Here is a 15,161-nt window from a genome sequence, read left to right as displayed (position 1 = left end):
GAGGACAGGAGAAGAAAGAGGGAGAGAGGAGGAAGAGGGGGAAGTGAGGAGGGGGAGGAGGAGGGGGAAGTGAGGAGGAAGGGGAAGTGAGGAGGAGGGGGAAGTGAGGACAGGAGAAGAAAGAGGGAGAGAGGAGGAAGAGGGGGAAGTGAGGAGGGGGAGGAGGAGGGGGAAGTGAGGAGGAAGGGGAAGTGAGGAGGAGGGGGAAGTGAGGACAGGAGAAGAAAGAGGGAGAGAGGAGGAGGAGGGGGAAGTGAGGATAGGGAGGAGGAAGAGGAGAGGAGGGAGGAAGAGGGATGTAAGGAGGGGAGGAGAGAAAGAAATGGGGAGGAGGGACAAGGGGAGGGGGAAGTGAGAATGGAGAGGAGGGAAGGAGAGAGAGAGGGGAGAGAGAAGAGAGATGAGAAGGGGGAAGAGGGGGCAGAGAAGGGAGGAGAGGAGGAGGAGGAGAGGAGAAGGTGGGAGGGGAGGGAGAGTAGGCCACAGCAGTGGGAGTGACAGAAGACACCTCTGGAGGGTGCTGGGCAGTAAATTAGCCGGGACTGAGAAAGGAGGCCGTGCCCATGTCCCCCAGGCTGGCTGACACACAGACAAAGCCACTGCAGTTATAGGTCACAGACATCTCCCACGGATGCCCTGCAGCTGGGAAGCGGCAGAGGAGCCTCTTTGAGAGACCGGCTGTTTCTCTCCCTGTGAGATCTTGTTCTCTAAAATGCAGGCCCTCTCAGACCTCTGCTGTCTGCCGCTGCATCAGACACATGTGCCAGCCCTCTCTTACCGGGGCATTCTCAGTCCTGGTGCCAGATGCGGCCTCAGTTCACGGCCCAGGCACAGCACAGCGCCCGGGGCTTCCTGAGCACAAGCCCTTTGTCTCACCTCGTGGCTCCTCAGGAAACAGGCCCAGGTCCACTCTGCACCGAGCTGGCCCTTACACACAGGCTGGCCTGCCCTCCGAGGCTCTGCTGTATCTATGTCCCACCTTCCCCAAACCTCGCCCGCGTGGCCCGGGCTCGGGCGTGGCCTCCTCCACGGCACGCAGCAGCGCTATTCCCCATGCTGGGCGGGACTGGCGAGCTGTGGGCCATCCTGACAAGCACTGGCACATGCCACTCGGAACTACATGATACTACACGGGTTGCCCGGCTTCCGGCCAGCTCTCCCTGAACCAGTGGCACCCACTTCCCCAAGGGTGACCCTCGGAGGGAAGCAAACACCAGTGGTCGGTCAGGGCACCTCCTGCCCCCACCGGAGGGGCAGTGAGAAGCGCCGGGCTTACCTGGCTGAGGTTGAGCGGCTGCTGCTGCTGGAAATGTGGCCCCGGCCGCTGCTGCCGGAAGGCGACGGCTCCCGACGAGCTCCCTGAAGAGTGGCCGCTGGTGGAGGTCACGTTGCTGGAGGACTTGGACTTGTAGGAGGACGAGTGGTGACTGGTGTTGACTGTGTCGGGAGGAGAAACAGGTCACAGGTCAGTCCCGGGTCCTCGGCTGCCCCTCTCGGGCCAACAGGGGTCTTCCAGGAAGGGACTGTTTCCGATCTGGCCAATCATAAACCAGTCTCACTGCCCCGGGCCCGGGTGAGACCGGCCCAGGTCCCAGGAGTTGTGGCTCTGGCCCCACCTCGGACCTAGTTGCTGAATTTTCCCTGAGCCTCGCATCCCTCCAACACAGTGGTTCTCAACCTGTGGGCCGCGACCCCTTTGGGGGTCAAATGACCCTTTCACAGGGGTCGCCTAAGACCATCGGAAAACACATATATAATTACATATTGTTTTTGTGGTTAATCACTATGCTTTAATTATGTTCAATTTGTAACAGTGACATTGGGGGTCACCACAACATGAGGAACTGTATTAAAGGGTCGCGGCATTAGGAAGATTGAGAACCGCTGCTCCAACGTGTTCTCACAGAATTCGCCCTGTTGCTTTCCAAAGAACCTAACTAGCCGAGAGACCGGAGAGGCTGGGAGAGAAACCCCGTGGCTGAGAACACAGGAGGGACGACGAGCTGTGGGAGAGGGACTGTCACCCACACAGCCTGCGTCCTGGGTCAGCGGCTGGGGCTCCAGGGGGTGGCTGCCGCCAGCGTGCGCCTTGGCAGGGGTGGGCCAGCTGGGCCCCAGGAAGCCGAGGAAGGCTGCTTTCCTGGCTTCCCCGGCCCAGGAGGTTCTGCAGCCAAGGGCACTGAGTACTGAGAACGAGGGCAGGCACCAGGATGAGGCCCTGCCTGCCTCTCGCCTGCGACTGGGAAGACTGCACAGCAGGTCCTCAGGGGAACAGGAGTCTTTATAAGAGACGACACCACGGGGCTTCTGGAGGCAGCGGCACTGGTTGCTTTAGAACCAGCAGCTCACCGAGAAGGACCTTCCATTTTTCTCATGTTTGTTGGACATATTCTTGAGATTCTCAGCTATTCAGGCAACCATTTCTGTTTGTCAGACATGACACGTCCTTGGGGAATGCAGTGGGGAGTGCTCAGGCCGCACTGCCACATGCCGCGCCGGGGCTGCCGATGGACACGCTAGTGTAGCTCCACAGGCGTCACGCGGGCCCGCAGAGCTGGCCTCTGGGGGCAGGACCAGGGCCCTCGGCTTCCTCACCTGTCTGTGCGAGGGGGCTGCACTGGGTGGTCTTAAAGTTTCAGTAACTTTCGCCACCACGTCCCCTCCCAGAGCGGTGCCAGCACCCCCCGGCCCGACAAAGCTCAGAGCTGGAATATTCAACCTGGACATCCGGCCGCCCACCTAGGCACCATCCACCTTGTGTTAAAAGGCCTAGGGAGCCCTAGCTGGTTCTGCTCCGTGGTTAGGCATCGGCCTGTAGAATGAAGGGTCCCGGGTTTGATTCCCTTCAAGGGCATGCACTGCGGTTGCAGGCTCCATCCCCAACCTCAGTCAGGGTGTGTGCGGGGGGCAGCCAGACAATGCCACTTGAGAAAAAATCAATTCCTACATAATCTGCATAAGGTCTATCTTGAGCCAACTCTTAGACACATTATGTTTTTTTGTTGTTGTTAATCCTCACCAGAGGATATTTTCCCATTGATCCTTAGAGAGAGTAGAAGGCAGGGAGGGAGAAGGGGAGGGAAGGAGAGGAACAGAGAGACAGAGAAACACTGATTGGTTGCCTCTCAAACGTACCCCAACTGGGGCCGGGGATCAACCCCAACACCCAGGTACATGTCCTTGACCAGGAATTGAGCTGCAACCCTTCAGGGCACAGGCCAATGTTCTAACCACTGAGCACACTGGCCAGGGCCATTATCACGTGTTTTTTTTAACTACTTCTTTTTTATTTTTTAAAAAATATATTTTTATTGATTTCAGAGCGGAAGGGAAGGGAGAGAGGGATAGAAAAATCAATGATGAGAGAGAATCATCGATCGGCTGCCTCCTGCATACCCGATACCAGGGATAGAGCCTGCAACCCAGGTATGTGCTGTGACCGGGAATCGAACCGTGACCTCCTGGTTCATAGGTCAACACTCAACCACTGAGCCACGCCAGCTGGGCTATCACGTACATTTAAGAATCATTACTGTTACAGAATCCCCAGAGCTGTCTGGGAACACAAGTGCCCTTGATTTACAAACCCCAGCGTCTCACCCTGTAGGTCTACAGCCCCCAATCTCCTATCCCTGGGGTCAGTTTTCAAATTCAAAATTTCCGACTGTAGGAAGGTAATTTGGTACATAGTCAATATATTAGGTCAGCCCCAGAGGAGCCTCGACACCTCCCTCCCACCAAACACATGAATATTTCTGCCACAAAACACAGGGACACTTCCCAAAGCGGCACGTATTCTACTCTGACACAAATGAACAGCCTCTAGCTGGGCCAGACCAGGTTTTTACTGCCAACTGAGTTTGCTGTGAGCTTAAAATCTGGTTTTTTGGATTTTGGATTGCTGACGAGGGAGAACTATTTCCTTCCCTGCTGGCTCCATGAAAGGCCAATCTTTCTTCAGGATTTCAACTCCAATCCCAAGCACGTGTGTTAATTAAGCAGGAGCGCCCTCACCAAGCCGCACGCATTAGGCTGCAAACTTTAACCCAGGATGTGCAGGGCTTCCTACGGACTTGGGGGCGGGGGGGCAAGTAAAGAGTTAAGGAGCCAACTTCCAGATTCTCAACTTTGAAGTGTTTCTCTTCCTAAAGGTCTTCCCAGCACTGGGTTCCTTTTCCCAGGTTCTCTCACACGTCTCCCATTTTATTATTTTTTAAAAATATATATTTTTATTGATTTCAGAGAGGAAGGGAGAGGGAGAGAGAAACATCAATGATGAGAATTATTGATCAGCTGCCTCCTGCATGCCCCCTACTGGGGACTGAGCCGCAACCTGACCGGAATCGATCCATGACTTCCTGGTTCACAGGTCGATGCTCAACCACTGAGCCACACCGGCTGGGCACACTTCTCCCATTTTACAGGAGAAAGACTCCCTCACTCTCCTGGATGTTAGCATGGTGCACTGGCTCTCGTATGAGAAACCTTAGGGGCGCCCAAACGGGATAATTCTGGAATGGAGAGCTCTTGGGGGACAGTTCCTGAGAGCAAAGCCAAACAAACATGGCAGCTGTCCGCGTTTATTTTATTCAGGCTTAAAATCTGCTTTTCAGAGCTTTCTCTCTGTCAACTCCTTACTCCACCCGTCTACTCCCGAGATGAAACCCAGCCACGCGATGGCGGTCCAGGGAAGAGTTTCCTACAGAGGTGAAGGCAGCTTGGCCGCCTGGGGTGACAGCCGGGCAGCATCTCCATGGATTAAATGAGTCCAAGCTGCAGCCTCGAGGTGTTGACAAAGGCATTTAAAGTACTTAAGTAACGATCAACGCACAACACGACAGAAATAACACCCGTGGCAAATACTTAAACTGGTGATGTGTGATGGATACAGTTGTAAATCATCATCTGACGGCGTCTGAGCAGCAAAGTATGAGGACGCTGCCTCCTGGGTGAGCTGTTTGCCTATAGGTTCCTGTGGTCATGGCCAGAGGGTGCTGCTACCGCCCTGGTCCTCACTGAAATACTCACCTGGGTACTAATTACAGAATTAAAAAATGAAGACGCTGCTTATATGTGGTGTTTAGGGGAATCCTTTGGTGACTTGAACAGGAAGAGGACTTGGGGGGAGAGAAGTCCTCCTGTCCCCCACCACGTACAGAATGACCTATGCTCTGGGCTGGACAAGTCCCCAAATACCCCATCCTAAATTCCACTCTTCAGCCTCAGGCGCAGCACCTGGATCTCCCAGGCCTCGTGGGCCGTACAGCTGCCAACCACTCAGGAAGGTTCAAGGTGACGCAGACGGGATGAATGAGTAACAGCTGATGGACAACAGCTCCTCACATCTAAACAAAAGCTTTCTGGCATTTCCTGTCCTTTTCCTTTTCAATGGTGCCACCGTGAGAGCGCTGACTGGCTTGGACGGGCTGGTGATAGTTTGGGGCAGAAAAGCGAGTGCGTGTGTTTATTCCTCAAATTCTCCTCCTGACGAGTCTGAGCCAGGGAGACACTGAATAGATGCTCCTGAATCTGGGGTCAGGCACTAACTGCATCTAGGAGGTTAAGATCTCAGCTTTTCTTCTCAGATGGAGGGAATACTTTTGTTGTTGTTAATCCTGAGGATATTTATCAATTTAAAAAAAATACTTTTATAGATTTCAGAGAGGAAGGAAGAAGGAGAGAGATAGAAACATCATCAATAATGAGAGAGAAGTATTGATCAGCTGCCTCCTGCATGCCCCACACTGGGTGGGGATCAAGCCTGCAACCCAGATCTGTGTCCTGACTGGGAATCAAACCGGGATTTCCTGGTTCATTGGTTGATGCTCAAGCAGAGCCACACCAGCCGGGCTTTACACTGATTTTTAGAGAGAAAGAAAGGTAGGGGGAGAGACAGAGAGAGGAACATTGATATGAGAGAGAGACATTGATTGGTTGCCTCCTGCATGCACCTTGACCAGGGCCGGGGATTGAGCTTACAACCGAGGTACGTGCCCTTGACCGGAATCGAACCTGGAACCCTTCAGTCTGAGGGCCAATGTTCCATCCACCGAGTCAAACCAGCTGGGGCTGGAGGGAATACTTTTAATTAAGCAATGTGTGAGGGACGCACACCTCGCCATGCCCTTTGAGACGTGGGAAGGTGTTTCACCATCGCCGAGCAAGGCTGGGAGGTTCTGCCCATAGAGCCCACCCCAGGGAGCTTGCCCATAGAGCCCACCCCAGGGAGGTGAATCCTGGGATTCATTCCAGTATAGTGCCCTGAAGGTGGGAGTGAAGCCAGAACGTGGTCAGGGCCTCCCCACACCAGGTGTCCATCCAGACCAGCAGACAAGGAACTGGGTGGCTCCTGTTTGTGATTTATTAACCAAACCAGAGGGAGAGCCGCTGTAAAGGCAGCAAGGTACTAATTACAGAATTAAAAAATGAAAACGCCGCTCATACAACGTGATGTCTGGCAGAATCCTCCCTTAGTGACTGGAGCAAAATCTGCAGTAACCCGGCCCTTGTCAGCTCTCACGCAACAAAACCGCTAGCAGCAGAGCGCAAGGCCGTCTCCAGCGAGGTCACCTGCCCGGACCCCGAGTTACCTGGCACCAGGCTGTCACATTCCACCAGCACGTCGCTGGCCTGGGTCTTCAGGGGGGGCACGATGATGGTCCGGGGGTTCCCAGTGCAGTGGCTCTCCAGGCTCCCCTTGGTGTCGAAGGCGTTGGTGTTGTGCCCGGTGCGGTGCTGCACGGAGTAGGGGCTGGTGTTGCTGGAGGAGTCGGAGTACGGAGAGTCGTGGACCGTGACACAGCTGATGACGTTTTTCCTCTGCTTGGAGACAGTGCTGGAAAGGGACAGGGCAAATCAGAACCGGGAGGTGAGACACCAGCCAGCAGGTCAGGCCGGCGGCCATGTGAAGAGCCCCCCTTGGTGCCGGGGCAGCGGATGGGACTCCTGCTCCATGGCCCTCGCGGGGAGGTAGGGCACACGAGTGTCACCTGTCACATGGAGACCTGAGAGAGGGCCGGAGCTGGGCCCACGGGCGCTTCTGGAAGCTGCGAGTGAGAAGCTTCGAGTGGGCCTGGGCTCTCCCTGGCGCGGCAACACCCCTGAGCCACCAGAAAAGGACGTCTGAGCAAGCAAAGCCCAGAACCCCAGGCCACCCAAGGCCCGTGTGGGAGAACGCCCCCGCCGGGAAGGGAGAGCACAGCGAGGCTCGGGGCCTGGAGATGCCCCGAGTGAACTTAGGCAGGAGGGACGGGAACACCCAGGAGCAGCCAGGACGCAGAGACGGATGGGAGAAAGGGAGGCTCCGGGGGCTGATCCCACACACGGCTCAGACGTGCTGAGAAAGCCATTGGAGCTGACTTCACATCATCGGCAACCTCTGCTGGGAGAGTGCTGCGGGGATGGCTGTGGTGCCCGCACCCAGGACCTCTGAGAGTCCCCTTCTCGGGGAACCCGGCCCTCGGGTCGGGGAAGGGACAGCACTGTGTCCGGGTGAGGTCAGAGGGGCTCCACCGGGGGGATGCCTAGTGGGGAGCTGCTCTGGACCCTGCTCTTCATCCTGAAACTCAACACGCCGACAGGAGGAACTGGCAATGGATGGCTCTCGGCCAGCACTTTTTCTGAGATATTTATGTTTGTGTGGTTACTCTGGGAACCAGTTCTTTCTGCCTCCAAACTCAGTGAGAGGCTGGTGGGATGATGCATATAAAATTTGTTGTTTATTGTGAAGATTTCAAAAATGGGTTTTCATCTATTTTTATATATTGATCATCTATTTTTGAGAAATATCCGTTGCCTAAGTAAGATGGTTAGTTTCCAACGGATTTGCTAAGAGAAGCTCGTATTTATAGAGGCCTGATGGGGACAGACAATCACGGACGTCTTGGCCAAGGTCAAAGGCCAGCCACAGGCCAGCCCCTTTCCAAGGTCGCTCTCTGCCTCCTAAGGGCAGCAGAGAAGTGGGCCAACTCAGGAGCCCCAGGCAGCCCGGCAGAAGGGACGGGCTGGGCAGTGACTGCGTGTGACCTGCGTGGCCCCTGCTCTGGACACTATGACCTCTGGGCCCGATAGTTCCTCTAGGGGCTGCACACTGTCCTGGTTCAGGGAAGCAGGCTCCCTCCCCAGCTGTGTCCAGGTGAGCACAGGGCCCTGCAGCCAGATGTCTAACACCAGCACTTGCTGGGGGGGGGGGGGGGGGGGGGGGCGGTGTGTGGCCTCAGGCAGCTTTTCAACCTCTGAGTGCTTTAGTCTCCTTATCAGTAAAACGTGGCTAACTAGTAACAGTAGGTATATTATAGGCTTATTTGGAGAATTAAGTGAGGAAATACAAGGAAAATGCTTCGAATAGGATACGGAACAAAGCACGTATTCTATAAAAGTTAGCTGCTATTAATTATGAGCTGTGTTACCTCATTTAACATGTGAAAACAGGTTTGCAAAAAACATATCTAGGCACAGTGAATTTCTACCAAGGCGCAGACTCACTGGATATGAAGGAAATTAAAATTCATCAGTAAGGTATCTAGAAGGTCTATGCTAGGTGCTATAGGGAATTCCTGTACACAAACATACAATACATGTATGTGTGCCCAAGAGATTAAAACAGCGCAGGACTGTACCAAAGCACGGCAGCGGGACTGTACCAAAGCATGGCAAGGTAAAGGGTAGAAATTTTAAAGTAACCAGTTGAAGAGCAGAGTGGATGTCACAAAGCCTCCCATCATGAACTGTGAAATGGGTGGTACTGACGATAACCATCAAGAACTCAAGAGAAGGTGAGGAATGAACATGCATTTATAGCTCTTCACATTAATTTTGATAAAATAGATACATTTTAATTAATAAAGATCTACCCCTCCCACTTATAACAGTTTAAATGCAAAAAAATCCATATGCTTGTTCCTCAAAAAATTAAAGAGTGACCATGTGACCAGCAATTCCACTCTCAGGCACGTACACAAAGGAACCCAAAGAAATACTTGAATGCCAATGTTCATAGTAGCATTATTCCTAATGGCTGAGAGGAGAAAATATATAATCTAAAGGTGAAAATAACCCGTGCCCATCAAAAGATGAGTAAACAAAATGTGGTATTGTAACGGAATACTGTTCAGCCATAAAAGTGAATAAAGTTCTGATACATGCTACAGTATGGATTAACCTTGAAATATTGTGCTAAGTGGAATGAGCCAGACATAGAAGGACAGATGCTGTATTATTCCACTTACATGAGTACCTAGAATAAGCAAATTCATAGACAATAGAGGTGACCAGGGGCTGGGAGAGGGAGGAACAGGAGTTACCGCTTAATGGGTACAGAGTCTGCCTGGGGTCATGGAAAAGTTCTGGAAATAGACAGTGGTTGTGGCTGCACACACTGTGAACGTATTTAATGTCACTGAAGTGTATGCTTAAACATAAACGGCAAATTTTTATCACAATTAAAAAAATTAATGTAAAATTCCAAAACCACTTTGAGTGATTTGTATGGCATGCGAACTATATCTCCATTTAAAAAAAAGTCTACATGCTTATTCAGAAACAAAAAGGGGTGGGTGTGGCACTGAGATCTGGCCCAAGAACCAGAAAGTGGGGCAGCAGGAAAGATCCCTGAACCTCTGAAGTCGAGAGCAGGAGTCATGAGCAACGGACATCGTGGGAAGCTGTGGCATCAGGAGGTGGGAGCCCGGGAGGAGGGCGAGCTGCTTCAAAAAGACCAGGACCAGGGAGACCTGTACTGGTTTTCTGTGGTGGGTGGGGCTGGGCAAAGGGAAACCCACCGTCTGTGGGGTGTCTGTTGTGTAGAAATATGCTATTAAAGGGAACCCCACCCCACCCGGCACCGAATCAAGGTGCTCCCAGCTCCTGGGGGATGCTGGGAGGCGGCGCTGCCCTGCCTTTGCTCTCAGCTCCATCAGAGCCAGTTCTGTGTGATTAAAACGAACACAACGCAGACGGGTTCTGCTGAAAGTGTGTCTGGGGTGGTGGCCCCACATGAAGACAGGGCTGGCTCCCAGCTGTGTCCCGAGAGTGGTGTCTAGTTCCGGCTCTGCTGCCCACTGACTGGTGTGACCTTGGACAGTGGCCTGGATGTTGGTGTGACCTTGGACATATTTCAAAGTCTTCACTCAAATTTGGAAATTGTGGAGAAGTTTCAGCTCAATATGAGTAAGAATTTTCTGACAACTGAACTGTCTGAACATACACTTCATGCATCAGTAAGCGTGCTGTCACTCGGGATGGCGTTCTGCAAGTCTAGAACACCTGGCAGCTTGGTCCAGGTGACCTGTGAGAAGCTACGGCCATGTCCTCGTGGAAACTCAACAGGTGTGAGCCTTCCCACCAGAGAGGCCGAAGAATCTGGCTGTCCGTGTCTCGATGTCTATCCAGAAGTGTGGGATAAAGCCTCTCTAAGCTTCATGGGTCCCCTCCCTTTTACGGGAGCTGGGAGGCCCCTCTGCCTAATGAGCAAATAAGTGCAACATAGTCTAAGGGTAATTCCTTATTTTCCTGAATCTACATGAGACAGGTTTGGAAGAGGTGAATTAATTTAATACTTTTTCATTTTATTTTTTGTTAGTCCCCACTTGAGGATATTTTTTTCATTGCTTCTCAGAGAGAGTGAAAGGAAGGGAGGGGAAGAAAGAGAGAGAGAGAGAGAGAGAGAGAGAGAGACAGACAGACAGACATTGATGTGAGACAGACACATCAACTGGTTGCCTTCAGCTTCCGCCCCAACTGGAGGATGGGGGTAAGGAGTGAACCCACAACCCAGGTATGTGCCCTTGACCGGGAATCGAACCTACAACCCTTTGGTGCACAGCTGTTGCTCTAACCACTTAGCAACACCAGTCAGTCCTGATAGCTGTTTTTAATCTCTCCTATTGTTAGAAATATCTGTGCTCTACCTGATTATACTATGCAGATTAGAGAACAAATGGGAAGCTACTAAATGAGTCATCTTAAAAATGAGCATGCATTATTACTATGGATTCTTTAGGCGTGTATGCACTGATTCTACTGGGATTCATTCCAGTATAGTGTCTAATTATTACTGATTGCTAATCAATCCCATTATGAATTGGTTAATGGAAGAGAGAAAGAGGGAGAGAGGGAGGGAAGGAGACAGAGTAGAATGAAAAATATTTGCTTAATGGCCTTAATAGAACATCATTTCTGATAAAAGAACAAAGCCACCAGAGTTCACAATTGCATTGTGTTGTCATGGCAATAGATGATTTTCATCATTTTAAAATGATGAAAAGAAATAAGGAGATAAGCAGTAAAGAAACCAGCCCCAGCGGAGAAAACACTGCTGCAAGGTCAGATACAAAACTGTGACCCCTGCCTGCAGGGCCCTGCCTGGAATGCATTTCTGATTTCTATTTGCCAGTCCCGGTCAATTCCATCCTTCAAGACCAGGGTCAAAACTCATCTCCACCAATAAACCTTCCATGACTACATCACTCCTCTGACTCCACAGTCAATGCTACATATGAAAAACACTCCTTTTCTATCATGCTGACACTGATTACAAAGTCTAGGTAACATTTACTGGGGGCACGACTGTTCAAAGTGCTTTCCGTGTGTTGTCTCCTCTAACACTCACAGCGAGGAAGAATATTCCAACTCTAGTTTTAAGAACCACGAACTTCAGATGTGGAGAGCTTAGGTCACTTGCTTGTTCAAGGTCACATGGCTAGTTAGGGACAGAGTCAGATTTGAACCAAGAGCCAGCATTCTCTCTGTTTTTTGGTGACAGAGCATGGTCTTAACTTATTTTTTAAGTTTTATTGTGATAAGAATATTTAACACGAGACATACCCTCCTAATAAAATTTAAGTATTGTTGACTATTGTGCAATGTTGTGCAGATCTCTAGAATGGATTCATCTTGCTCAGATACAACTTATGCCCATTGATAACTAAGTCCCCATTTCCCTACCGACAGTCCCTGGCCATCAAGAGTTGACTCCTTGATTCTATGAATTTGACTATTTTTATGTGTCCAGAGTCTGTGTCAACTCAAATCTCATTCTTCAGAAATGACATTCTAGTCTCGTCAATGTCAGGGTTTTAAATGGCTTCTGCTTTTTCCCAGTTGGGGTGAAGGGCTAGTGAGGCTGTTGGGCCCGTCTTGTGCCGAAGGCTATAAATGTGTGGCCAGGCTGCTCCAAGTCGGGCGCCAGGCTGGGGCCGGGAAGAGCCTTTCTCTTTGTAAAGGAACCACCTGAGCCCCTCAGGCTGGGGGCTGAGGGGCATGAGGCTCTGGGGAGAATGGAGTACTGACTCAACTCAGGGCTCCATCAGAAAGGAAACTGAGGCCAGTCCTGGAGTAGGCAGGTGGGGAGTGAAGCACAGTGCCTGGCACCCCTGACACCAAGGCCCCTCTGGGCCCTGGGGTGATGCTAGGACTGGAAGTGCTCCGTTACATTCCTTGAGACACACTGAACAGCAGGCTGAGCCATTAAACAGAAAAGAGCACACTCAGACATACACCAGCCCTCCCATGAAACAGCAAAGCACTGAGAACTATAGCGAGAATGCTTCAATCACCCTATCTGTACATTTCACAATGATTTCAAGTGTGGGAATTTATTATCTGATCAAAACGATTTGTGATGACTAATTAGTGGCATTATATCCAATCAGAAATTAATAATTCAGGCCTATAGGTGGATGTTAAGCTTCGTATCCAGCTGTGGGATGCGTGCTGACTGGCAGTGCTGGGCTTGGGAGCAGGCCTCTCTTCCCTGGCCCTCAGTCCTCATGTGAGGAGCCAACAGGTTGGGGTCATGAAGCTTGGGATCTATATGATCCTGAGGCCAGTGGGGTGCAGAGAGCCAGGGGACCGACTGTGCCAGAGGGGCAGGAAAAGAGGCTCTGGCACCAGGGCTAATAGTCGTGCAAGTACTGTATTAAATATTTCTTCCCTCTTCCTGGGAGCGCATGGAGAGTGAAATGAGTTCTCACTACTTGGAATAAACAGCAATGCTCTCTGGGTAAGAGCCAACTGGCAGTTTGAAAGATTGGGTTAATCAGACACAGGGAAATTTCTGATTAATTGGACAATTATTTCGAATTCTGAGAGAGCCAAGGCGATATTGGAGAAATATTTCGACCAACGGGAAATAAATTCAATAGCCTGAGGCAGACAGAGCTTTGTAAGCTTACAGGGGTTGAAATACACTGGCATCCTGTGTCTGGTTTTTATGGTCTCAAGTCTCCCAAATGAATAGGGCCCATAACTATTTTTTAATTCCCAAGGAATTCCAAATTATTTTGGCTTTAAACAGTTATGGAAAGTCTGTTAGACAGTCCCCTGAAATCACATCAGGGCTCTAGGGCGGGGCGAAACCACAATTTGGGGGCCAGGAGAGAGGGACCTTCATGTTTGATGATGGAAAGTGGCCCAGATGAGCTGTCCTGGTCCTTTCTGCGAGTCTGACGGTGACGCGTCTCACCTGGTGGGAGCGTGCTTCTGTTCCTCCTCCTCGTCCGTGTCGCTGCTGATGGTGATGACGCTGACTGTGGGGCTGGGGGTGTCTGGAATGACAATGGTCTGCCGCTGCCTCTCCCTGGTGGTGCTGGAGGCGCCGTCGCCCCAGCCGCATGTGACAGAGGAGCTGCAGGCCGGGCTGCTGTGCACCAGGGCGCAGCGGGGCGGCGTGTTCTCCTTGACCCGCTTGGACCGCTGAGGGGAGCTGAGGGCCTGCGAGGAGGACACCTCACAGGTGGAGACGTTTCTGTAAGGACAAAGCCATACACACTCAGGGAGGAAGGTCAGCCCAGAGCATCTTCCTAGGAGCAAACTGCCTAGAAGTCCCAGTTTTGCCAGATCTCCATAGAAAAGTCAGAGGCCAAGGCACTCGGACTTCACCTGTCACTGCAGAAGCAGCAGCCGCTACACAGAGGGGACAGCAGCCTGCCTCCTCGGGGCTCTGGTTTGGCTCCATGTGCCTGCTCCCAGCAGGACACAGGGAACAGCCAGGGCTGAGGACAGGAGGGATTGTGCCCACGGACTGGGCTGGTCTTGTGGAGTCACATGTAATGCCCAGGATTTAAGGGGTGTCTGCCCCAACACAGCCCTGTCTTCAGGGTCCAGGCCTGACTTCCCGAGCTCCATCCTGTCATCCTCCCAAATGTACTTAGGTCTTATTTGGGAGAGAGGTGGAAGAAATTTGACACATAAAGCTTTGGTTTCCTCACTGATAGCTGGTTTACCATTTAATAAACTAAAGCACTGATTTCTTAGGGTTTCTGGATCGAATGGATCGAATATTGGCGGTTAGCTCTTCCTCCTGCTTTCTCTGGGAAAGGGACATGACCATGAAAGCATCTGTGTGTGGATAATGTTTTTAAATGATTTTTTTTTTGTTGTTAGATAGAGGGTGAGAGAGATCAATGTTCTACATCTTTATGGGTTCATTGGTTGATTCTTATATGTGCCCTGTAACGTAGGTATATTGGGATGATGCTCTAACCAACTGAGCTAGCCAGCCAGGGCCTATAATTCTCATTTCCAAAAAAGATTCTTCTGGATTTAGACACTGAACCTCATAGGAAGCTTACCAGTCTGTTTCAACTGTAATGAAAAAATTCAGAAAAGTGCAAGAGGAAAAGGTGTGCTTAAAAAGGGACCTTTAAATATTGATTTTGATTTACCTGAAATTCCTTATCAAATTAGCCAATGTAGCTCTATCTGGTTTGGCTCAGTGGATAGAGCATTGGCCTGACTGACGGTCTGGGTTTGATTCCAGTCAAGGGCAAATACCGCAGCTGCAGGCTCAATCCCCAGCCCTGGTCAGGCAACCAATTAATATGTCTCTCTCACACTGATGTTTCTCTGTCTCCCTGTTCACTATCTCTAGAAAAAACACATACAAAACAATGGAAAAATATCTTCAGGTGAAGATTAAGAACAAAAAAATGAAGATGGCTGTTCTGGCTAATTCTAGGATTAATCAAGTTACTGCTTACCCTGAACAGCTAAATAACTTAAATTTCTCACCTTAGATTTCCAGGAAAAAAAAAAAAAGCACATTTTAAAGAAAAGTTATGGTTTCCAAAGTGCAAGTTCAGAGGCGGGCCTGAGCGTTTTCCAGAGAAGTGAAGGGGGACGGAATCGCTCAGGGCCCTGCCACTCAACCTGAGCCCGGCCCA

General features: G+C 51.0%; 1 protein-coding gene across 1 annotated transcript in view; it reads right to left on the bottom strand.

Annotated features, from left to right (window-relative positions):
- Nucleotides 1–15,161, bottom strand: part of HIPK2 (homeodomain interacting protein kinase 2) — a 133,477-nt gene that overhangs the window by 3,252 nt on the left and 115,064 nt on the right. Inside the window, exons 11-13 of the mRNA XM_015572662.1 lie at nt 13,463–13,744; nt 6,591–6,835; nt 1,128–1,437 (exon numbers count right to left, since the gene is read on the bottom strand). Of these exons, the coding sequence (XP_015428148.1) occupies nt 1,128–1,437; nt 6,591–6,835; nt 13,463–13,744 (837 nt within the window). The remainder of the gene's footprint in view (nt 1–1,127; nt 1,438–6,590; nt 6,836–13,462; nt 13,745–15,161) is intronic.

This window comes from Myotis davidii, unplaced genomic scaffold (genome assembly GCF_000327345.1).
Source record: "Myotis davidii unplaced genomic scaffold, ASM32734v1 scaffold329, whole genome shotgun sequence".
Classification (NCBI taxonomy): Eukaryota; Metazoa; Chordata; class Mammalia; order Chiroptera; family Vespertilionidae; genus Myotis; species Myotis davidii.
This window is presented reverse-complemented; position numbering and strand designations above follow the sequence as displayed.